This window comes from Lonchura striata, chromosome 2 (genome assembly GCF_046129695.1).
Source record: "Lonchura striata isolate bLonStr1 chromosome 2, bLonStr1.mat, whole genome shotgun sequence".
NCBI classification, from domain to species: Eukaryota; Metazoa; Chordata; class Aves; order Passeriformes; family Estrildidae; genus Lonchura; species Lonchura striata.
This window is the reverse complement of record NC_134604.1, coordinates 115622776-115647088: the sequence shown is the minus strand read 5'-3', so window position 1 is coordinate 115647088 and position 24313 is coordinate 115622776. Positions and strand designations below refer to the sequence as shown.

General features: G+C 47.7%; 1 protein-coding gene across 1 annotated transcript; it reads right to left on the bottom strand.

Moving 5' to 3' along the window:
• Window positions 1-752: 752 nt before the first annotated feature.
• On the bottom strand, window positions 753-8066 carry LOC110475368 (runt-related transcription factor 1). The gene is made up of 3 exons (XM_077790340.1): window positions 7659-8066; window positions 1802-1958; window positions 753-769 (listed from the first exon to the last, which is right to left on the bottom strand). The coding sequence occupies exons 1-3, from the start codon at window positions 7926-7928 to the stop codon at window positions 753-755; spliced, it is 444 nt and encodes a 147-aa protein (XP_077646466.1). The 5' UTR covers window positions 7929-8066.
• Window positions 8067-24313: the final 16247 nt, after the last annotated feature.

Sequence of the window (24313 nt, the reverse complement as noted above, 5' to 3'; positions counted from 1 at the left end):
TGTGATGGATTTTCACCCTGACCTTACAAAAAAGAGAGAGGCTGCTCCTTCTCCTGAGCTTTTTCTGACCTCCAACTTGCTGGCTTCTCTTTGGGGGTTTGACCCAGCCTCCCTGAAATACCCTCATCATTCTATTAGTTTATTTTAAATGCTTCTCTTGGAATTTATGGGATTTAGGATTAAGGAGTGACATTTTAAAGGGCATTCTGATGATTATTTTGGGATGAAGCTTTGTGCACCTGCCCACTCACAGGCAACACGTCAGGTGCTATTTGAAGCTTCCTAATATTTTTGTATAGTCCACTCTAAGTCAGCTTCAACTCTTATTTGTTATTTATGCTCCAAAAGCCTTTTTTTTTCTACCAGTAACTACTGGTTATGGCAGAGATAAACCAGATTTTGAACCCCTCTGCCCTGCCTGGCCTCTCCATATTGCAGGAGACATCGACTGCCATGACTGTTGAATTTTGAGAGGAAAAAAGCTCAGAGAAAGAGCCTTCAGCAGGTCAGGAACCTTTGAAATCTTTAGATATAAGTGGGAATTATTTGTATTTTTAGGCTGACTCTCTCTGTTGCAAAAATCACTTTTTGCAGAGAGTGCTGGGGAACCCCAAGATGACCGCAAGCTGAAAATTCTCATTTTAAATTGAAAATCAGCCACTTAAACCTAACCACGTGTAATATTGTGCTGCCTAAATTAGGAAGGGTGGCTGCCAGAGTCACTCTCTGGGTGCATTTTTGGTTATTTTTCCTCAACAGGATTTCACCGCTTAAAAATCAGAGCGACGCGGAAAAGCGGGAAAAATATGGAAACCCATCCCGCGCCTTTGGAACGGAGCCACGCTGGATTTTGCAGCATTCCCTGGTGGATAACAGCTCCCAGCTCTGTGTCCAGGGATGCAGGAGCTGGAGATGGATTTTGCAGCATTCCCTGGTGAATAACAGCTCCCAGCTCCGTGCCCAGGGACAGGAGATGGAGCTGGAGCCCTGTCAGAACTCAAAATGTCCCTCAAGCATTTTTGGATGTTCTGGGCCCAGGTCAGAAGCATTTGAGACCCTGGCAGGCAGCTGCAAACAGCTGGGAATTTGGGTTTGAACCATGAAATGATTTACCAGCCTTGCAGGAAGAACAAGAAATCACAAAAGTTTAGATATTATAGTGGAAGTAGTCACAAAGTAAAGGGAAGAATTTTTGAGTGCTGTACAGGGGGGTTTTGGTTTTGTACATGGGGGTCAGAGGTTTTAAGATGGATTTGGGATTTGGGCCTGCCCTGTCCTCCCTCTTTCTCCTTCCTCACCTCCATGTTCTTGGTGATGTTGGCACCCACAGATTGGTTTAGAGTAGAAAGGCACCATTTAATATAGGTAATAGGCATTGGGAAAACTGTAACCATGTAACACGTAATGTACCATATAAAAGATAGAAAAACACCATTTAATATAGGTAATGGGCATTGGGGAAAAACTGTAAACAAGTAACACATAATGTACCATATAAAAGAGAGCAGCAGCCCTGGGTGGGGAGAGAAGAAGAAGAAGAAGAAGAAGAAGAAGAAGAAGAAGAAGAAGAAGAAGAAGAAGAAGAAGAGAAGAGTCAGAGAGGATGTCAGGGTGTGTGTGTGCCTCTGCCTGAGCTGTGAGCAAACCACAGCAGCCCAAGGAGAAAATCTTTTAGATAACTCACAATAACAACAACAGAGGACTACTGAGCCTTTCTTTGGAAGCTCGGGTTGGAGGAGAGACTTTTCCACCCCACGGAGCCACCCCGACCCAGGGTGAGCTCCGGCAGAGCCCCCCGTACCTCTGCCGCTCCTGCCCACGAAGCGCAGGTCGTTGAATCGCGCCACCTGGTTCTTCATGGCGGCCGTGGCGTTGCGCAGCTCCGCCGAGTAATTCTCGTCATTCCCGGCCATCACCGTCACCAGGGTCCCGTCGGGGACGTCCCCCAGGGCCACCACCTGCGCCAGAAAGAGCAGAAACCTCAGTTCCCTGTGTTCCATTCGGAAGTCAAACCACAGGGGAGAAGCCGCGGTGAAAACCTGGGTGGGTCAAGCGAGTGTTAGAAATCATTCCCGATTTGCTGGGATGGGAATTCTCTTCACCCCTCCAAGTGTTGACCCCTTTGTTATTCTCTAATCCATGTTGGAAATCATTCCCGATTTGCTGGGATGGGAATTCTCTTCACCCCTCCAAGTGCTGACCCCTTTGTTATTCTCTAATCCATGTTGGAAATCATTCCCGATTTGCTGGGATGGGAATTCTCTTCACCCCTCCAAGTGTTGACCCCTTTGTTATTCTCTAATCCATGTTGGAAATCATTCCCGATTTGCTGGGATGGGAATTCTCTTCTTCCCCCCCCAAGTCTTGGCCCCTTTGTTATTCTCTAATCAAGGATTTTCAATTTGGGGATGGAATTTAGGATCTGAAATTATAAATTCCACACACGCCCGCTGCTAAATGGTAGCGCAGTGCTTGACTTGTTGCTGCACTAAGGTGTTTTCCAACCCAGATAAAAAAGTCTTCTCACCATGTCCTGGAGAACCAAAGGACCTAAGATAATGAAATTTTAAAATATCTTTATATTACCATAACTTATACTGTTTTAAAACTCATCTTTTTTTTATTCCTCATTGTGGATTTCTACCACTTTAAACCCGATTTTCCCCAATGGCTGGACAGAAATTTTTCTTCCTCGATGCACCCCGAAGCACCCAGCATGATGTGAAATGAAAAATGCTCTGAGACGAAAAATACAGAAAACGAGCTTTCCAAAATCTCTGTAATTGTCAATAAATAAATTCAAGTAGCAGCGCTCGATGGATTGATTTATATCAGGAGCTCTTAACAGAGCTGCCCAAGCAGAAATCCAGAGCAAGGCCGTGGAAAATCAGGCCTCAATCAAATGTTTAATCCCAATTTACTGAACAATTCCTTTCTTTCCCTCAGGAGCATAAAGCAAATCATTTTCAGACCTCACCCTCCTGTGGATGGATGGAAATCATGACCTGAACTAAGGACTTTCCCCTTTCCCCAAAATATTTGGGCTCTTTGGTGCCAGAATCCATCAAACCTTTAGGAACACAGGGTTCACTGGGATTTTGATGAGAAATATAAAGATTTCTGAACTTTAATATTCTGATTTTTTTTTTTAACTGTTCACATTGATTTAATGATGAAAAATTTGATTTTTCTTGTAGCTCCTTGAATCCCCCAAAGAAATCCAACCTGCTGGAGCTCCATGGACATCTGGGACCTCTCTCCGTGTCCTCTGACAAAAATCAGAGTTTGAATTATTTTCTCTGATTTTCTTTAGAGCCCATTGCTGTTTCCCCAATTCCACGGCATTGCCACCACAAAAACCCCCTAAACCCCCCCAAAAAGCAAACCCAGAGATAAAATCCAGCTCGTTTTTAATTCCTCTTTTGCCCTCTGGAAGAGGAACCAGCCTCGCATTGCGTCCTCGAGTTGCAGCTCGAGATTTTCCTTCCTCTTAACATTTTCTGACTTCAGCCCAGGCAGTTACAATCGGCTGAAGTTTGTCACAACCTGATTTTATTTCTCTTTTCTGATCTGTTCTCTCTTTAAAAACAGGACCAGCAGCTCCTTTACTTGATCCAGCCCTGATTTTTATTCCCCAGCCACAGCCACCTCCCAAAATACGAGAGAATTCTCCATTTTCAGGTATTTCACAGCTTTTTTTTTTCCACACAGCCTGAGCTTTTCACTTCTGTCCTCTCCCTTTGCTTACCCCTAACCCTGGTTTTCACTTCCACATGCAAAGCTAAAATCTCTGGGTCAAAATTCCCTCTTTACATCTTGATTTCAGCTTCCTCTTTCCCCGTTCCTCCCCAGCCCCGATTTTTGGGTTTTTGTTCTCCTCTCTGCGCTGTAATTTGATTTTTTGGGCCTGCACTCAGCTTGCCTTTTCAGATTTCTCTGATTTTGGCAGAAATGAGGCCCTGCTGGAAATGCTGAAGCTTGGAAATCATCACAAAATCAGCAACTCTGCAGCCAGTTCTTAAAAAATCCTGCAAAACCTTGATGCTTTCACATCTAATAGACAAAAAACAGGGAGAAGGGAAAATCAGGGCAGTACCCTGCCATGCAAATATTGAATTTAAGGGAATTTATGCCCGGATTTTAAGCTTTCATTAAGTTTTTCATGGATCCAGGGCCAGTTGTCTCTGACAGAAATATTTTAAAGCTTTCAAATCCCAACCTCGGTGAGAAAAAATGGGAAGAGAATTCTTAAAACCGATTTAAAAACTGACCCAGCCCAGAAAAGAAACTGGACTTGAAAGTCACAGACAATAGAAACAGAAATACAAATATTTACATTAGAAAAAAGACTAAACAGATAAGCTGGGACTTGTTTCTGGAGCTATCAAGGACTTGGTTGTACTTTTTACCTCTAAAAATTTGTATTTCCCGAGGAGCAAGAAGAATATCGGTCTTGCAGTGCAGAGGGGAATCTAAATTTACTTCTCCTGCATCAATTAATCCAAATTGGCCTCTTAAATGTAGATTTGGATTCTTAACAGCTTTTGGACAATGAATTGACACGGCACCTTATTGGTCGTTGTGAATTATTTTTCAAGTTGCTCAGAATCATTCTTAAATTTAGGAAAAACCAATGAAAATGGATCACTTTGGTTTGAAATAATATCCCAATCCTGCAGATTTTTTAATGGATTTTTCTAAATGTGAGGAGAAAAGTCTCTGCCTGCCTCTTTTTATTCCCACAGTGAATAAAAATAACAAATACTCGATAAAACTCAGTGCTTTTTGTCAGATACAAACCAAAATATCGGCAGCAGAGGAATGATCTGAAGTGAATTTATTTTTCTTTTCCTAGGCCAAATGATCTGAAAAATCACGAATTTTTAAAAATGGCTTTGCAAATACTCAATATTTAGTAGAAAACCACTGAGATGCAGCAAATCCTTTCGGGATTTATTTCTCAGACATCCACGGAGAGAGAATTTGGGGGGAAGATGAAGAGCAGGGAGCCAGCAGGTGCCTCCCAGCCCACCCTTCCAGCCTCTCCTCCTGAAACCTTCTCCTCATTTGCGGGTGGGTTTGGTTAATTTTTTTGTTTCATTTTATTTTTCTCATGGTTATTTCCAGGTGGAATTATCCCAGTTTTCCAAACTCCTGGAGAAGCAGCGTTTGGAGCGGGGCGAAGGCTGAGGCTGCTGGGGACAGAGGAGGGAAAGCGGCTGCGGGCATCTCTGAAAACCCCTGGAATTTTTTTCCACGGGCGATTTCCACCTCGCCGGGGCATTCCCAGGGATGGGACGGGGATCGGGCAGGAGAGGGAAGAGCCACTTCTCCCGTCCTTCCTCCGGGATGTCACCCGCAGTGGGATCCCCCAGGAAAAATCGGGATTTCCCTTCTCTTCTCTCCCTTCCCGGCGGGGCGGAGCGCCTTTCACTCCCGCATTTTTCCAGCAGGAAAACTTCCCGGCTAATTAGCAGCCCGGTGCGTGGGGAAGAGTGTAATAATTAATCTAAATGTGGGAATTTCGGAAGTGACCCCGTGGCCGGTTCCTCCCTTTGCCCCGCTCTTATCTGCGGCAAACGAGAGCAGACACAATAAAACTTTTCCCTCCTCAGCAGGAATTCCCGACGCTGAGCTGATTCCCTTCTCCCTCGTTTCTCCTCTCCCCAAAACACGGGAAAGGCTCGAGCCTGGTGGCCTTCGACACACACAAAAATAAAAAGGTTATGCTGAAGCAACCGGGGTTTAGCGACCGCATAAAAAGAACATTTTTTTTTTTTTTGGCTTGGCAAATCCCGATCCTAAATCAAGCCCCGGGGCTCCCGGGAGCTGCGTGTCCGTGCGGCTCCCGGCTCGGAGAAAAGGATCACGAGAAGAATTCCCAATTTTTTCCTCCCCTCGTTCGGGAGCCAAGCTACAGCAGCAGCGAGAAAACAGCGAGCTCAGGGAGGCAGCGACAGTCCCGGCTCAAAAAAACAGCGGGAGCCACGGGAGGAGGAATTTACTCCAAGGGAGGAGGAATTTACTCCAAGGAGGGAGGAATTTACTCCAAGGGGGGAGGATTTTACTCCAAGGGAGGAGGATTTTCCTGGGAGCCGCGTAACGGGAAGGGAGGAAAGCGCCACAAGCATCCCCCGCACGGCTCGGGACAGGAGGGAGCCGGGATGTTCTCTCCCATTCCCTCTCCTCATCTTTTTCCCGGATTTTATTTGGATTTAGCAAGGGACTCTGCGAAAGGAGGGAGAGCTCCGAGAGGTCTGCCCGGGTTAGGCCGCGACTTTTGCTGCTGTTAAACCGGGCCACTAAAAGAGGAAATGTGGTTTTTTGGGATTGACGCTGGGTTGTTTTGTGGTGTTTTGTCCCTCCGAAAGTCCCTGGCAGGGGAAAGGCGGGGGACAGCAGAGGGACACAGGGACAGAGGGACACAGGGACAGGGGGACAGAGGGACAGGGGGACAGAGGGACAGGGGGACAGGGGGACAGAGGGACACAGGGACAGAGGGACAGGGGGACAGAGGGACACAGGGACAGGGGGACACAGGGACAGAGGGACAGAGGGGACAGGGGGGACAGAGGGACACAGGGACACAGGGACAGAGGGGACACAGGGACAGAGGGGACAGAGGGGACACAGGGACAGGGGGACACGGGGACACAGGGACAGAGGGACAGGGGGACAGAGGGGACAGAGGGACAGGGGGACACAGGGACAGGGGGACACAGGGACAGAGGGGACAGAGGGACACAGGGACAGAGGGGACAGGGGACAGAGGGACACAGGGACAGAGGGACACAGGGACAGAGGGGACAGGGGACAGAGGGACACAGGGACAGAGGGACACAGGGACAGAGGGACACAGGGACAGAGGGGACAGGGGACAGAGGGACACAGGGACACGGGGACAGAGGGACACAGAGACAGAGGGACAGAGGGACCTGCCACCATCCTGGGTGATATTTGGGGACCCAGGGGCTCCTCCAGTTCCGGGCCGCCCGTGTCCAGCTGCGGCATCTGCTCCCCAGCGCAGCCAACTCTTTATTTTGCAAATAAAATGGATTGATCCCTGTTTTTCCCCCTTGAGCAGAGCCGCCCCTCACTGGCAGGGCTCTGGATGGGGAGAAGAGGGAGGCAGCGGCTGCAGGGAGCTTCTCCCGGCCCTTGGCACTCCCCGGCTGCCCCGCTCCTGCCCCGAGCGCGGCCGGGAGCCGGAAGGACGGGAAGGATGGAAGGGAAGAGGGAAAGGAAAGGATGGAAGGAAAAAGGGAAGGGATGGAAAGAGGGAAAGGGTGAAAAGAACAGGGAAAGGAAAGGATAGAGGGAAGGAAAGGATGAAAGGAAAGGAGGAAAGAAGGGAAAGGAAGGAAGAAGGGAAGGGAGGAAAGGAAAGGAAAGGAAAGGAAAGGAAAGGAAAGGAAAGGAAAGGAAAGGAAAGGAAAGGAAAGGAAAGGAAAGGAAAGGAAAGGAAAGGAAAGGAAAGGAAAGGAAAGGAAAGGAAAGGAAAGGAAAGGAAAGGAAAGGAAAAGAAAGGAAAGGATGGAAAGAGGGAAAGGATGGAAGGAGGGAAGCGCGGAGCGAGCCGGGAGCACATCCGAGCCCCCATCCCCGCATCCTTCCCCCGCTGTTTGCCCCTTCCCCAGCCAGCCCTGCCCAGCACCTACCTTGAAGGCGATGGGCAGCGTCTTGTTGCAGCGCCAGTGCGTGGGCAGCACGGAGCAGAGGAAGTTGGGGCTGTCGGTGCGCACCAGCTCCCCGGGGTGATCCGCCAGGACCTCCACCATGCTGCGGTCGGCGGCGCGCAGCTTCCCCGGCAAAGCCCCGCTGTGCTCGGCGCCGGGCAGCGCCAGCGGCTCGCTCATCTTCCCCGGGCTCAGCGTGGTGGAGGGCGGCGTGAAGCGGCGGCTGGTGCTGGTATCTACGGGGATACGCATCACAACAAGCCTTTAGAGCCACACAACACCTCCGCTGAGTTCCTAGCAAGCGGCTACGCGAGCGCAACTCCTCGGCGAGCCGCTCTCCGGGGACCAACATAAACGGGCGCGGGCTGAACCCCGCCGAGAGCTTGGTCCTGCGCCAGTGCCCCGAGTGAATTTTGTCGCTGCTAGCCTCAACTCTCGGCTTCCTGGCCCGGCGGAACAGATCCCGTTAATCCGATAAGCGCGAGGGTCGTGCGGGAGCGGCTTTACCGCGGCCGGGACGCGGGAAGGGAGCGGGGCCAAAGCTCATCCCAAAGTGCCAGAAAAAAGTGAAAACGGGGAGGAGAGCGAGCACGGGAGGCAGAGCCGGCGCTCCCCAGTTCCTTCCAGGTGATTTCTCCCCGGTGCCGAGAGAAAGCAAAGCGCGCCGGCGTCTTCTGGAGGCAAAAATCGCTCTCGGAGGGAAATTCGGGGCTGTTCTTGGGAGGAGGCGGATCGCCAGCTCGGCGTGCTGAGCAAAGGTCAGCTGGCTACAACTGGAGAGAAATTCACGGCCACACACTCACGCACACGCACATCTACCGGATTTCATCAAATATTTACGAGAGAATCTGTAGAGAATTTAAACACAACAGGAATCCATTAATGTTCTCCGCGAGATTTTCTTTTTCTTTTCTTTTTTTTTTTTTTTTTTTTTTTTTAAAAAAAAAGCAGCCGTGAAAATGAGCTTCAGTAGTTTGGTTGGCGTTGCTCTAAGAGCGCTCGTGTCATGACCTTCCAATCATTCTTGCGCAAAAAGGAAAAAAAAAAAAAAAAGAAAAAAAAAAAAAAAAGAAAAGAAAAGCTCAGTGCATGGCATTCAAGCTTCAGATCTCTATCTTTGGTATAACGCTTTTCATTAATTTAAAGAAAAGTCACAGCCGATCGCAAGCGCCGGAGCTGAGAGGTCCAAGAGCTGCAAACTCGGGGTCGGGGATGTTGGTTAAATTGTGGGTTTTCTCTGTGGTTTTGTGTGTGCAACAGCGCTCTCTCTCTCCCACTCACGTCCTCCTCAGCAGTCAAACCAACAGTCTGCAACAACTTCGCCGCTCCCTGCCAATTCTTTTTTTTTTTTTTTTTTTTTTTCAGTATCTCAGGCAGTCTTCCTCTAATTCGGCCACAGGAACCGGCTGCTTAGCAGTGTTTGAAGCGCAGCAGGTGGAAGGCTGCTTCGGCAAACATTGCTTTTCTCCCTCTCGTCCTGCGGGATGGAGCCCGCCGCGCACGCAGGAACCCAAAACCACCGGCGACGGCAGAAAAATAAAAATTAAAAAAGCGGAGAAAAAAAAAACAACCAAAAAAAGCCTCCCCACTCAGCGCAATCTCTACTTTTGAACGGGTGAAATCTTTCCTTCCGCGGAACCAGGCGGCGACAGCAGAGGCGGAGAGCGGCGGGCGCGACGGGACCGCGGAGCTGCCGGGCGGCTCTGGAGAGCGGCTCAGCTCCGCTCAGCCCGGGAGCGAGTCCACGGCCGGGAGCTTCCCGCGGGCGCGGAGAATTCCTGCCGGGATGGATGCGCGGGGCGGCGGAGCGAGCGCGCCCGGCCGGCGGCCGCCGGGCTGGCTGGAGGTGGCCGGGAGCGAGTCGGGGCTGGCTGGAGGCGTGCGGAGGAATGTCATTCCCCCGGTGCTTTGCATACGGGGAGGGCACCGGCCAATCACGGCCCTACCGGGGCGCGGCCGCGGGCCGGGGGCTCCCGGGATCGGCGCGGGGCGAGCGCCGGCTCGGCGGGGACGCCGCGGCCGCGCCTCGTCCCCCGGGGCACCGCGGCTCCGCAGCCGCCCGCACCGCCCGCTCCCGCGGCCCCCGGCCCTGCCCGCCCGCCCGCCCGGGCTCCTGCCGCTCCCCGCCCGCCCCCGGTGCCCGCAAGGTGCCCGCAGAGCCGCGGACACCGCCCCGCCGCACGCCCGCTCCTCCCACGGTGGTCCCCGCTCCTCCCCGGGTGGTCCCCGCTCCTCCCCGGGTGAGCTGGCGGCGCTTTCCGCTCCGGAGCTTTTGGGGGGACGCCTGAGGGGGTCCCGGGCACGGCCACAGCCCGGGTGGTGTCCCCGCCGCCCCCGAGGGCAGGAGCGCGGCCCCGAGGGGCGCCCGGCGCCGCTCGGTTTGCTGGGGCGGTGGCGGCGCTGCCAGCCAGGACCATCCCTGCCAGCCCCTCTCCTCCTACTCCTCCTCCTCCTCATCTTCCTCCTCATCCTCCTCCTCCTCCTCCTCCTCCTCTGCACAGCCCAGCGCGGGGACAGCACCGCCGGGAGCAGCTCGGGCACAGCCACACGGCCACCAGCGGGTCGCCAGCCGCCGGTCGCTCTGAGCCCGCGGAGCCGGTAGCGAGGATGCTGGGTGGAGGCGGGGCGGCCGGGTCGGGCTGCGGATTTTTGGGTTTGGAGGCTTTTAAAAATTGTTTTTCTTTTTTTTTTTTTTTTTTTTTTTTTTTTTTTATGCTATTCGCCGATGCCGCGAGCGTAACCCAGACCGGGAACGGGGCGATCCCGACCCGTCCCCGCCGCGCTCTCGGCGCTGTCTTTGCCCTTCCCTCCGCCAACTCTCACCCCCCCCGCCCGCCGCATGCCCGCCCCTCCCGCGGCCACCCGCGGGATGCCTCCGCCAGCCCCGGCAGCTCGGATGGACGGATAATGGATGGATGGATGGATGGATGGATGGATGGATGGATGGATGGATGATGGATGGATGGATGATGGATGAAGGGATGGATGGATGGATGGATGATGGATGGATGGATGGATGGATGGATGGATGGATGGATGGATGGAGGAATGGATGGATGGATGGATGGATGAAGGAGGAATGGAGGAATGGATGGATGGATGGATGAATAGATGGATGGATGGATGGATGGATGGATGAAGGAGGAATGGAGGAATGGATGGATGGATGGATGATGGATGGATAGATGGATGGATGGATGAAGGGATGGATGGATGGATGGATGAAGGAGGAATGGAGGAATGAATGGATGGATGGATGGATGGATGGATGATGGATGGATGGAGGAATGGATGGATGGATGGATGGATGGATGGATGGATGGATGGAGGAGGAATGGAGGAATGGATGGATGGATGGATGGATGGATGATGGATGATGGATGGATGGATGGATGGATGGATGGATGGATGGAGGAATGGATGGATGGATGGATGGATGGATGATGGATGATGGATGGATGGATGGATGGATGGAGGAATGGATGGATGGATGGATGGATGGACGGATGAAGGAGGAATGGATGGATGGATGGATGGATGGATGGATGGATGGATGATGGATGGATGGATGGATGGATGGATGGATGGATGGAGGAATGGATGGATGGATGGATGGATGAAGGAGGAATGGAGGAATGGATGGATGGATGGATGAATAGATGGATGGATGGATGGATGGATGGATGAAGGAGGAATGGAGGAATGGATGATGGATGGATGATGGATGGATAGATGGATGGATGGATGAAGGGATGGATGGATGGATGGATGAAGGAGGAATGGAGGAATGAATGGATGGATGGATGGATGGATGGATGATGGATGGATGGAGGAATGGATGGATGGATGGATGGATGGATGGATGGATGATGGATGACGGATGGATGGATGGATGGATGGATGGATGGATGGATGGAGGAATGGATGGATGGATGGATGGATGGATGATGGATGATGGATGGATGGATGGATGGATGGAGGAATGGATGGATGGATGGATGGATGGACGGATGAAGGAGGAATGGATGGATGGATGGATGGATGGATGGATGGATGATGGATGGATGGATGGATGGAGGAATGGATGGATGGATGGATGGATGGATGGATGGATGGATGGATGGATGGATGGATGGATGGATGGATGGAGGAATGGATGGATGGATGGATGGATGGACGGATGAAGGAGGAATGGATGGATGGATGATGGATGGATGGATGGATGGATGGATGGATGGATGGACGGATGAAGGAGGAATGGATGGATGGATGGATGGATGGATGGATGGATGGATGGATGGACGGATGAAGGAGGAATGGATGGATGGATGGATGGATGGATGGATGGATGGATGGATGGACGGATGAAGGAGGAATGGATGGATGGATGGATGGATGGATGGATGGATGGATGGATGGAGGGCTGCAGGTGGTCGCGGGGGTCCCCCGGGGCCGCTCCCGTCGGGGGGAGCCGCGCCGGGGCCGGCGGGGGCGCGCTGGGTGCAGTTCCCGCCGTGGCCGCTGGAGGGCGCGCGCCGCCCGCCGGCCGAGCGGCACCGTGGGGGGGGGCGCAGGGAGACCCCGGGATTTGGGATCGGATTTGGGATTTGGGATCGGATTTGGGATTTGGGATCGGGATTTGGGATTTGGGTCGGGATTTAGGATTGGGAGCGGCAGCTGCGGCCTCAGGAGCCGCTCCCACCACGGCCCATCCCGTCCCCACAGCAGCTGAGACCTCCTGTATCCCCGGGATTTGGGATTTGGGGTTGGGATTTGGGGTTGGGATTTGGGATGAGCGGCCTCGGGAGCCGCTCCCACCACGGTCCCTCCTGTCCCCACAGCAGCTGAGACCCCCCCGCAGCCCGGGGAGCGCGGCCCGGGCCCCCACGGCAGCAGGGGATGCTCTGCTTCGCCGGGAGCCGCTGCGGGGACGGAGCACGGCGAGTCCCTGCCTTGGATGCTGCGGGCTTTAACCCAATTAACTGAACAAACAAATTAATTAAAGCGGCGGGGAGAGCTCGGCGCCTGCTGCGGGGAGAGGGATGCAATTCCCGGTGCCAGCGAAGTTTTCCCCGCGTCCCCCCGGGCTCGGGGTCCCTGTCCCGGCGCTGTCCTGGGGGGGCACCCGGGGATGCCCATCCTGGCACTGCCCAGCCTCAATTTCGGCTCCTGTCCCCCCAAAATCGCCCGCCCGCCCACTTCCAACACGTCCCTGTTGTTTAAACCCAGCCGAATTTGGTGCTCCAACTATTTCACCCCAATTTCCTAAATTTTTCTAACTTTTATACATTTTTCTTTAATTTTTTTTAATCCCGTGTTTTCTACTTTTTCGCGTGCAACGATCCCGAATTTAATTCACTTTTCTATTGTAAGGGGGGGGGAAATAAAAAAAGAGAAATATCGAGGCGAACGGCTGTTACAAACCACAGCTTAAAAAGCATCTGGGCTGTATTAGTGGCTGATAACTTTTTACGGGCATGGCAGAGATAAGAAAAGTTATTTTACTGATGTGCATCCATCTGCTAAAACGTGAAAAAATAGCCTTTAATTATTTCTCTTTTTTTAGTCAAGATCTGGGGAGGATTTGACGTTTAAATTCATGAACATTTTGAGCTGAACTTCACTCCCTGCTTTGCATTTCTCCTCAATTCGACCTCCTTGTAAACACAAAATAAACACTAAATAAACGCGAAATAACCGCAAAATAAGCACAAAATAAACACAAAATAAATAAACGCGCCCCGCGTGCGTGGGGAGACCCAGAAACCGCCACGATGTAGCAGAAAATCCGCAGTATTTCCAATTTTTCCCCATGAATTCCCGGCGTTCTCAGGATTTAACGTGGGTTAAAGGCGACAATTTTCTATTTCACTGCACGGGAGCTTTTGCGAGGGAAGGTGAGGAGTTAACTCAGAGCAGAGCCAGGGCAAACACCGCGGGGAGGATATTTTGATATTTGGGTGCAGATCGAGCTGTTTATTTTACAGCCCCATTAGCACCGCCCGCACCTGGCTGCGTCTGGTTTTATTTGGGTTTTTTAGGTTTTTTTTTTCAGTTTTGTTGGTTTTTTTATGGGTTTCTTTCAGTATTATTATATTTTTTTTCCCAATTCCATTCATCCTCTCCTTTCTAATTTTATTTTTTTGCGGAATAAGGAGAGCAGCTCTCAGGGGTGTCCTCGCGTTGCTCTGGAAAAAAAGGGAATTAAGCAGCTTTTGGGGATGGGAAGCGACGCGAGGCTGATGCTGCTCCTCCCAAAATGAGGTTTTGAGCATCCCTAAATTTAAGACGGGCGCTGGGTTTTGGGATCGTTTTTGGGAATCGCCACGGGTGCTAAAACTTCCCCAATTTGTATTTTGACACTCATTTCCGTCCGCTGGAAACAAACCCCAAGGGAATTTCCATCCTCCACGGAATCCTCGAGGACAAAATCCCGATTTTTTCCCCACACCGCAGCCAAGGAAAGCGCCGGGGAGAGGCGGCAACAATTTCGGGGTGAATTTTAACCAGCCTGAACCACGCAGGTCAATATTCCCTGGCCAAGTTCTTCCCTTTTGCACCTGAATTCCTTTAATTTTTGCCCAAAAAAATCCCCGACCCTACAAATCTCATCGATTCACGGAGCTGCTGGTTCACTGCTAGAAGCAAAGCACACTTAAAACACCACTATAAACGTATTTTTGTCAGGTTGTTGAATTATCCCTGCAAATATTTATTGCGTTGGAGCCGCTGTCTAAGCTGAAAAAAAAATCCTATAAATTAAATTAAATTATTTGGGGGTTTGAAATGAAATATTGCCCAAGGAAAAGGGACAGACAATAAAGAAAAAGATGGTTTTTGTCCTTATTTCCTGCACTGGTGTCTCACACGCAACGGGAAATCACCCAAAATATCACCAGGGATGGGGTGGATGGGAATTCCCTGACTCCCAAGGACTGGGAAGTGCCGAAATTCCCAGGAATTTTGGCTTTGAGCGCTGCTGCAGCCCCAAATCCCTCCGGGAGCAGGGGAGGTGCCAGAGCTCATCCCAGGCAGAGCAGGGGGGGAGCAGAGAGAAATAACCCCAAAAATGGGATTATTTGGGATCCTGGAAAAAAATTCCCAGGGGATTGCAGCGCCTTGAGGAGCCTCAGCTAATAACGGTGCTGAAAATCCCAAATCCTGTAGGATCCTCAGGTGATAATGATGGGTAAAATCCCAAATCCATTAGGAACTCCAGGTGATAATCGTGGGTAAAATCCCAAATCCTGTAGGATCCTCAGGTGATAATGATGGGTAAAATCCCAAATCCTGTAGGATCCTCAGGTGATAAAGGTGGGTAAAATCCCAAATCCATTAGGATCCTCAGGTGATAATGATGGGTAAAATCCCAAATCCTGTAGGATCCTCAGGTGATAAAGGTGGGTAAAATCCCAAATCTTTTAGGATCTTCAGGTGATAATGGCTAAAACTCCATTGCTTTTAGGATCCTCAGGTGAGAATGGCTAAAACCCCATCACTTTTAGGATCTTCAGGTGATAACAGTGGGTAAAATCCTAAATCCTTTAGGATCCTTAGGTGATGATGGCTAAAACCCCATTGATTTTAGGATTCTCAGGTGAAAACAATGGGTAAAATCCCAAATCTTTTAGGATCTTCAGGTGATAATGGCTAAACCCCATTACTTTTAGGATTTTCAGGTGGTAACAGTGGGTAAAATCCTAAATCCTTTAGGATCCTTAGGTGATGATGGCTAAAACCCCATTGATTTTTAGGATCCCCAGGTGATAATGATGGGTAAAATCCCAAATCCTATAGGATCCCCAGGTGATAAACCCCATTTATTTTAGGATCCTCCAGTGACAATGACCAAAACCCAATAACTTTTAGGATCCTCAGGTAACAGCAATGGGTAAAATCCCAAATCCTTTAGGATTCCCAGGTGATGATGGTTAAAACCCCAATCCCAGCTGCCGACTGATGCCTTCACACATCTGAACTGATGCTTTATTTAAAAATTCCCCCATTTTTGCTGTTAATCCCCATTCCAGGAAAACTTTGGGAAAAGAAAGGAGCTTTAGGAAGGCGGCCCTAGAGCAGAGCTGGGCAGAGCTAAAGAATGAAACGGATTTTTTAAAGGATCTCCTCATGGATGCACCTTGGGCAGCACCAGAGCCCAGCCAGGGCTGCACCCAAATGACCCAAAATGGTCCCAAAATGGTCCCAAAATGATCCCAAAATGATCCCAAAATGCACGAGCGCTTCCAGGGGCTCTCACTTCTCCTGGGGAAATTTCCCATTCTGAGAATTCCCATTTTTTTCTGGGGTGTTTGGAGCTTGCTGAGTTTGTCCCCAGCACGGATCTGCCCTGGGGTTCCGAAAATTCCCATCAAAACCTGGGCTCCTCTTTATTCCCGGTGGGGTTTGAGTGCCAGGGTGGGATTCCTGGGAAATTTTAGGGCCAGGATGGGATCCCTGTGCCAGGCTGGGAGCAGGGGGAGATTTTAGGACCAGGATGAGATCCCTGTGCCAAGGTGGGCACAGAGGGAGATCCCTGTGCCAGGATTGGGTCAGGGGGAAATTTGAGTGCCAGGATGGGATCAGGGGGAGATTTTAGGACCAGGATGGGATCCTTGTGCCAGGATGGGATCAGGGAGAAATTTGAGTGCAAGGATGGGATCAGAGGGAGATCCCTGTGCCAGGATGGGATCAGGGGGAGATTTTAGGACCAGGATGGGATCCCTGTGCCAGGATGGGATCAGGGGGAGATTTGAGTGCAAGGGAGGGAGCAGAGCAAGATTTGAGGGCCAGGATGGGATCAGGGGGAGATTTTAGGTCCAGGATGAGATCCCTGTGCCAGGGTGGGCACAGAGGGAGATCCCTGTGCCAGGCTGGGATCCCTGTGGCAGTTTGGGATCAGAGGGAGATTTGAGTGTCAGGATAGGATTGGGGGGAATTTTTAGGTCCAGGATGAGATCCCTGTGCCAGGCTGGGATCCCTGTGCCAGGCTGGGATCCCTGTGCCAGGATGGGATCCCTGTGCCAGGATGGGACCAGAGTTGGTCCAGGGAGAGGGAAGGAGCAGCCCAGGTGATCCAGGTGAATCCCACATCCCTGGTGGGGACCCTGAGGCCTCTCCTGTCCCTTTTAAAGGGAATTTTGCAGGAATTTTGTAGGGGATTTGTAGGGAATTCCTCTTTTCTCTGCCTCCTCATCCCCAAACTCCGACCCTGAGCTTGTCCCTGGTTCTCTGCTCCCAAAATTTCATCTGGATTGGGACCAGGGGCTGCGATTCCAGCTCTGCTCATCCCCTTTCCTTCAGCCTCCTTCCAACCCTGCCCTGAACCCCTCCAGACCTTCCAGGTTGTGCCAGAACTATTTTTATTTCTGATAAAAACCTCTCTGGACACAGCTCCAAAGAGTGCCCACCCCCTATTTAAAGGATTTTTACTGTGGGGTGATCAAAGCTGAGCAGGATCAGCCTCAGAGCAAACCCAGGTCCTGTTTTCCAAAATTTACATTTCCAAAATTCACATTTCCAAAATTCAAATTTCCAAAATACTGCACGTGATAGCCACAACACAAAATCAACTGCAAAATTCATTTTAGAGCCTTTAAATCTGATTTTCCTCCAGTTCATCTGCACAGTGATGAAACCAGGGACTGGAACCACCCTAATTTTAGGTTTTTTTATCCAGGAAAAGCATTCTGGCAGGATTTTTAGGTGGGAATAATCACCACAAAATCAAATCTGTGCATGGCAATATTTAAGAAATATTGTGTGGAAGCAAAGCAAGGAAAGGGCAGGATGGTCCCAAGGGAATGGCCGGGCACAAATTTCGAATTTCAAGTTTCAAATTCCAAATTTCATCCCCTCAGTGCCAGGGTTTGCCCTAGAAATACACAGCAAAATATCAATAATATATAGATATATTGTATGTATTATTCATATATGTTATTATAGAGATAGAATATATATATGTTATATAATATATAAAACTTGTACTATATTACATTACATTACATTACATTACAAGGTTATTTACCAAAGAAAAAACAGAACCTTTACCAAATAAATCTGTTTTTCCTCAGCACGTACGTGGTCCAAGAGACTGGAGATGCCAACCCAAAGTGCCCAAGATTCATTTTTAGGGTTCATTTTTAGGGTTCAGAGATTCCTACAGGACCCCCCCCCCCCCATTCTTGCTGTTAATCCTCACTCTATGACAAAGAAAAGAAAATAAATTAACTTTACTAAAGAAAAGAATCAACATTTACCAAAGAAAATAAAGACTTTTTTTACCAAAGAAAATAAGGGATTTTTACCAAAGAAAATAAAGGATTTTTACCAAAGAGAATGAAGAATTTTTACCAAAGGAAACAAAGAATTTTTATCAAAGAAGAGAAAGGATTTTTTACCAAAGAAAATAAAGAATTTTTACCAAACAAACCCAAACTTTAGCAAACAAATCTGCTTTTCTTCAGCAGGTACACGCTCCAGGAGAGGAGAACTGACAACCCAAAGTGCCCAGGGTGCATTTTTAGGGTTCAGAGATGCCCAAACCCTGCAGGAGTACCCAAGTCTTGCTGTTGATCCCAAATCCATGACAAAGGAAAATAAAAGAAAGAATTTTTACCCAAGAAAATTAAGACTTTTTACCAAAGAAATTAAAGAGTTTTTACCAAGAAAATAAAGGATTTTTACCAAAGGAAATAAAGACTTTTTACCAAAGAAGAGAAGGAGTTTTTACCACAGAAAATAACGAATTTTTACCAAGGAAAATAAAGATTTCTACAAAAGAAAATATTAATTTTGACCTGAGAGAATAAAGAATCTTTACCAAAGCCCCCCGAGGCCGCTCTGCTTTTCCCCAGCAGGTACACGCTCCAACCCAAAGTGCCCAGGCTGCATTTTTGGGGTTCATTTTTGGGGTTAAGTTTTAGGGTTCAGAGATGCCCAAACTCTTCAGGACCCCCTCAAGTCTTGCTGTTAATCCCCACTCCACACAAAAGAAAAGAAAATAAATAATCTTGACAAAAGAAAATACAGAACCTTTACCAAACAAATCTGCTTTTCCTCAGCACGTACATGGTCCAAGAGATTGGAGATGCCAACCTGAAGTTCCCAGGGTTCATTTTTGGGGTTCATTTTTGGGGTTAAGTTTTAGGGTTGGGTTTTAGGGTTCAGAGATGCCCAAACTCTTCAGGACCCCCTCAAGTCTTGCTGGCAATCCCCACTCCATGACAAAGGAAAATAAAGAATTTCTACCCAAGTAGATAGAGGATTTCCACCAAAGAGAATAAAGACTTTTTACCAATGAAAAGAAAGAACATTTACCAAAGAAATTATGGAGCATTTATGAAAGAAGATAAAGAATTTTTGCCAAAGAAAATAACAAATTTTGACCCAAATAAAATAAAGAATCTTTACCAAAGCCCCCCGAGGCCGCTCTGCTTTTCCTCAGCAGGTACACGCTCCAGGAGAGGGGAGCTGCCAGCCCAAAGTGCCCAAGGTTCATTTTTGGGGTTAATTTTTGGGGTTGGGTTTTAGGGTTCAGAGATGCCCAAACTCTTCAGGACTCCCCAAGTCCTGCTGCTAATCCCGACTCCACGACAAAGGAAAAGAAAAAGAATTTCTACCCAAGCAAATAAAGGATTTTTACCGAAGAGAATAAAGAACATTTACCAAAGAAAAGAAAGAACGTTTACCAAGAAAAGAAAGACCATTTACCAAAGTAGAGAAGAAATTTTTTACCACAGAAAAGAATGAATTTTTGCCAAAGAAAATATTAATTTTGACCCAAATAAAATAAAGAATCTTTACCAAAGCTCCCCGAGGCCGCTCTGCTTTTCCTCAGCAGGTACACGCTCCAGGAGAGGGGAGCTGCCAACCCAAAGTGCCCAGGGTGCATTTTTGGGGTTCATTTTTGGGGTTAAGTTTTAGGGTTCAGAGATTCCCAAACTCTTCAGGACCCCCCAAATCTTGCTGTTAATCCCCACTCCACACAAAAGAAAAGAAAATAAATAATCTTGACTAAAGAAAATACAGAACCTTTACCAAACAAATCTGCTTTTCCTCAGCACGTACATGGTCCAAGAGATTGGAGATGCCAACCTGAAGTTCCCAGGGTTCATTTTTAGGGTTCATTTTCAGGATTAAGTTTTAGGGTTGAATTTTAGGGTTCAGAAATTCCCAAACTCTTCAGGACCCCCCAAATCTTGCTGTTAATCCCCACTCCACACAAAAGAAAAGAAAATAAATAATCTTTACTAAAGAAAATACAGAACCTTTACCAAACAAATCTGCTTTTCCTCAGCACGTACATGGTCCAAGAGACTGGAGATGCCAACCCAAAGTGCCCAAGGTTCATTTTTGGGGTTGGGTTTTAGGGTTCAGAGATGCCCAAACTCTTCAGGACCCCCCAAATCTTGCTGTTAATCCCCACTCCACAACAAAGGAAAAGAAAATAAATAATCTTTACTAAAGAAAGTATAGAACCTTTACCAAAGAAAATAAAGACCTAACAAAGAAGAGGAAGGATATTTACCAAATAAAAGAAAATATTTTTACCAAAGAAAATCAAGACTTTTTTCCAAAGAAAAGAAGGGATTTCTACCGAAGAAAATAATACATTTTGACCTGAGAAAATAAAGAATCTTTACCTAAGCCCCCCGAGGCCGCTCTGCTTTTCCTCAGCAGGTACACGCTCCAGGAGAGGGGAGCTGCCAGCCCAAAGTGCCCAGGGTGCATTTTTGGGATTAAGTTTTAGGGTCAGGTTTTAGGGTTCAGAGATGCCCAAACTCCTCAGGACCCCCCAAGTCCTGCTGCTAATCCCGACTCCACGACAAAGGAAAAGAAAAAGAATTTCTACCCAAGCAAATAAAGGATTTTTACCGAAGAGAATAAAGAACATTTACCAAAGAAAAGAAAGAACGTTTACCAAAGAAAAGAAAGAACATTTACCAAAGTAGAGAAGAAATTTTTTACCACAGAAATGAATGAATTTTTGCCAAAGAAAATATTAATTTTGACCCAAATAAAATAAAGAATCTTTACCAAAGCCCCCCGAGGCCGCTCTGCTTTTCCTCGGCAGGTACACGCTCCAGGAGAGGGGAGCTGTCAGCCCAAAGTGCCCAGGCTGCATTTTTGGGGTTCATTTTTGGGGTTAAGTTTTAGGGTTCAGAAATTCCCAAACTCTTCAGGACCCCCCAAATCTTGCTGTTAATCCCCACTCCACACAAAAGAAAAGAAAATAAATAATCTTTACTAAAGAAAATACAGAACCTTTACCAAATAAATCTGCTTTTCCTCAGCACGTACATGGTCCAAGAGTCTGGAGATGCCAACCCAAAGTGCCCAAGGTTCATTTTTGGGGTTGGGTTTTAGGGTTCAGAGATGCCCAAACTCTTCAGGACCCCCTCAAGTCTTGCTGTTAATCCCCACTCCACAACAAAGGAAAAGAAAATAAATAATCTTTACTAAAGAAAGTATAGAACCTTTACCAAAGAAAATAAAGACCTAGCAAAGAAGAGGAAGGATATTTACCAAATAAAAGAAAATATTTTTACCAAAGAAAATCAAGACTTTTTACCAAAGAAAAGAAGGGATTTCTACCGAAGAAAATATTAATTTTGACCCGAGAAAATAAAGAATCTTTACCAAAGCTCCCCGAGGCCGCTCTGCTTTTCCTCAGCAGGTACACGCTCCAGGAGAGGGGAGCTGCCAGCCCAAAGTGCCCAAGGTTCATTTTTGGGGTTAATTTTTGGGGTTGGGTTTTACGGTTCAGAGATGCTCAAACTCTTCAGGACTCCCCAAGTCCTGCTGCTAATCCCGACTCCACGACAAAGGAAAAGAAAAAGAATTTCTACCCAAGCAAATAAAGGATTTTTACCGAAGAGAATAAAGAACATTTACCAAAGAAAAGAAAGAACGTTTACCAAAGAAAAGAAAGAACATTTACCAAAGTAGAGAAGAAATTTTTTACCACAGAAAAGAATGAATTTTTGCCAAAGAAAATATTAATTTTGACCCAAATAAAATAAAGAATCTTTACCAAAGCCCCCCGAGGCCGCTCTGCTTTTCCCCAGCAGGTACACGCTCCAACCCAAAGTGCCCAGGCTGCATTTTTGGGGTTAATTTTTGGGGTAGGGTTTTAGGGTTCAGAGATTCCCAAACTCTTCAGGACCCCCCAAATCTTGCTGTTAATCCCCACTCCACACAAAAGAAAAGAAAATAAATAATCTTGACTAAAGAAAATACAGAACCTTTACCAAACAAATCTGCTTTTCCTCAGCACGTACATGGTCCAAGAGATTGGAGATGCCAACCTGAAGTTCCCAGGGTTCATTTTTGGGGTTCATTTTTGGGGTTAAGTTTTAGGGTTGGGTTTTAGGGTTCAGAGATGCCCAAACTCTTCAGGACCCCCTCAAGTCTTGCTGTTAATCCCCACTCCACAACAAAGGAAAAGAAAATAAATAATCTTTACTAAAGAAAGTATAGAACCTTTACCAAAGAAAATAAAGACCTAGCAAAGAAGAGGAAGGATATTTACCAAATAAAAGAAAAGATTTTTACCAAAGAAAATCAAGACTTTTTACCAAAGAAAAGAAGGGATTTCTACCGAAGAAAATATTAATTTTGACCCAAATAAAATAAAGAATCTTTACCAAAGCTCCCCGAGGCCGCTCTGCTTTTCCTCAGCAGGTACACGCTCCAGGAGAGGGGAGCTGCCAACCCAAAGTGCCCAGGCTGCATTTTTGGGGTTCATTTTTGGGGTTGGGTTTTAGGGTTCAGAGATGCCCAAACTCCTCAGGACCCCCCAAGTCCTGCTGCTAATCCCGACTCCACGACAAAGGAAAAGAAAAAGAATTTCTACCCAAGCAAATAAAGGATTTTTACCGAAGAGAATAAAGAACATTTACCAAAGAAAAGAAAGAACGTTTACCAAGAAAAGAAAGAACATTTACCAAAGTAGAGAAGAAATTTTTTACCACAGAAATGAATGAATTTTTGCCAAAGAAAATATTAATTTTGACCCAAATAAAATAAAGAATCTTTACCAAAGCCCCCCGAGGCCGCTCTGCTTTTCCTCGGCAGGTACACGCTCCAGGAGAGGGGAGCTGCCAACCCAAAGTGCCCAGGCTGCATTTTTGGGGTTCATTTTTGGGGTTAAGTTTTAGGGTTCAGAGATGCCCAAACTCTTCAGTACCCCCCAAATCTTGCTGTTAATCCCCACTCCACACAAAAGAAAAGAAAATAAATAATCTTTACTAAAGAAAATACAGAACCTTTACCAAACAAATCTGCTTTTCCTCAGCACGTACATGGTCCAAGAGATTGGAGATGCCAACCTGAAGTTCCCAGGGTTCATTTTTGGGGTTCATTTTTGGGGTTAAGTTTTAGGGTTGGGTTTTAGGGTTCAGAGATGCCCAAACTCTTCAGGACCCCCTCAAGTCTTGCTGTTAATCCCCACTCCACAACAAAGGAAAAGAAAATAAATAATCTTTACTAAAGAAAGTACAGAACCTTTACCAAAGAAAATAAAGACCTAGCAAAGAAGAGGAAGGATATTTACCAAATAAAAGAAAAGATTTTTACCAAAGAAAATCAAGAGTTTTTACCAAAGAAAAGAAGGGATTTCTACCGAAGAAAATATTAATTTTGACCCAAATAAAATAAAGAATCTTTACCTAAGCTCCCCGAGGCCGCTCTGCTTTTCCTCAGCAGGTACACGCTCCAGGAGAGGGGAGCTGCCAGCCCAAAGTGCCCAGGCTGCATTTTTGGGGTTCCGAGATGCCCAAACCTGCAGGAGCCCGGCAGCGACTGAACCCCAGCAGGGCTGAGTTCTCCTTTCCTCCCTCCTGCCCCCGAGATCCTCGATCACCAGGAGCAAATTGCAAAATGACATCCAGCCATACTTAGGCTGGGTTTTTTTTTTTTTCCCACAGGAGATTTCCCATCCTCGCCTCTCCCTCCCTCTCTCCTTGTTTTTTTTGCCTCGGGCGTTTCTAGATGAATAATTCTCATTTTAGCTCCTCAAATGATTTTTTTTTTCCTGCTCGATTCCGGTTGAAGGAGGTGAGGATTTGAGTTCAAAGTTGGGCTGGGAAGGAGAAATTTGGGATTTTGCAGTTTGGGATGTTCAGGGTTCTCCTTCCAGTAATTATTGCCGTGGAAAATAACTTTAAAACTCACAATATTTTATAGGCCCCGACAGCACATTGGTATCATGAAAATATCTTAAATATTGAGATTTTTTTCTCCCACCACCCTCATTCCATGGGAATAATTCCAGGGATGGGAACGTTGAGTGAGGGAATAAATCCTTAAATGTGATTCAGGATCTGCAAAACCTGAAATTCTTCCGGAGGAAAAGTGATTGCACCTCTCCAAGCTCTGCTGTTTAAAGGGAATTTGTCCTTCCTGGGCACAAATTCTGTCACATTTTATGGAATTTTATGGAATTCAGCATTTTCCTGGGAATTCATGGAGGAATAAACACAGGGATGAAAGGAGGAAAGGAAGGATGGAAAAACAGATCCCAACATGTCAAACCAATGGACAAATGGGATAAAATGGAATTTTATCCCATTTTTTGCCCAACACCCAAAATGCTGCAGGCACTGAAAGAGTTAGAAAAGCTGGAAAATGAACAAAAT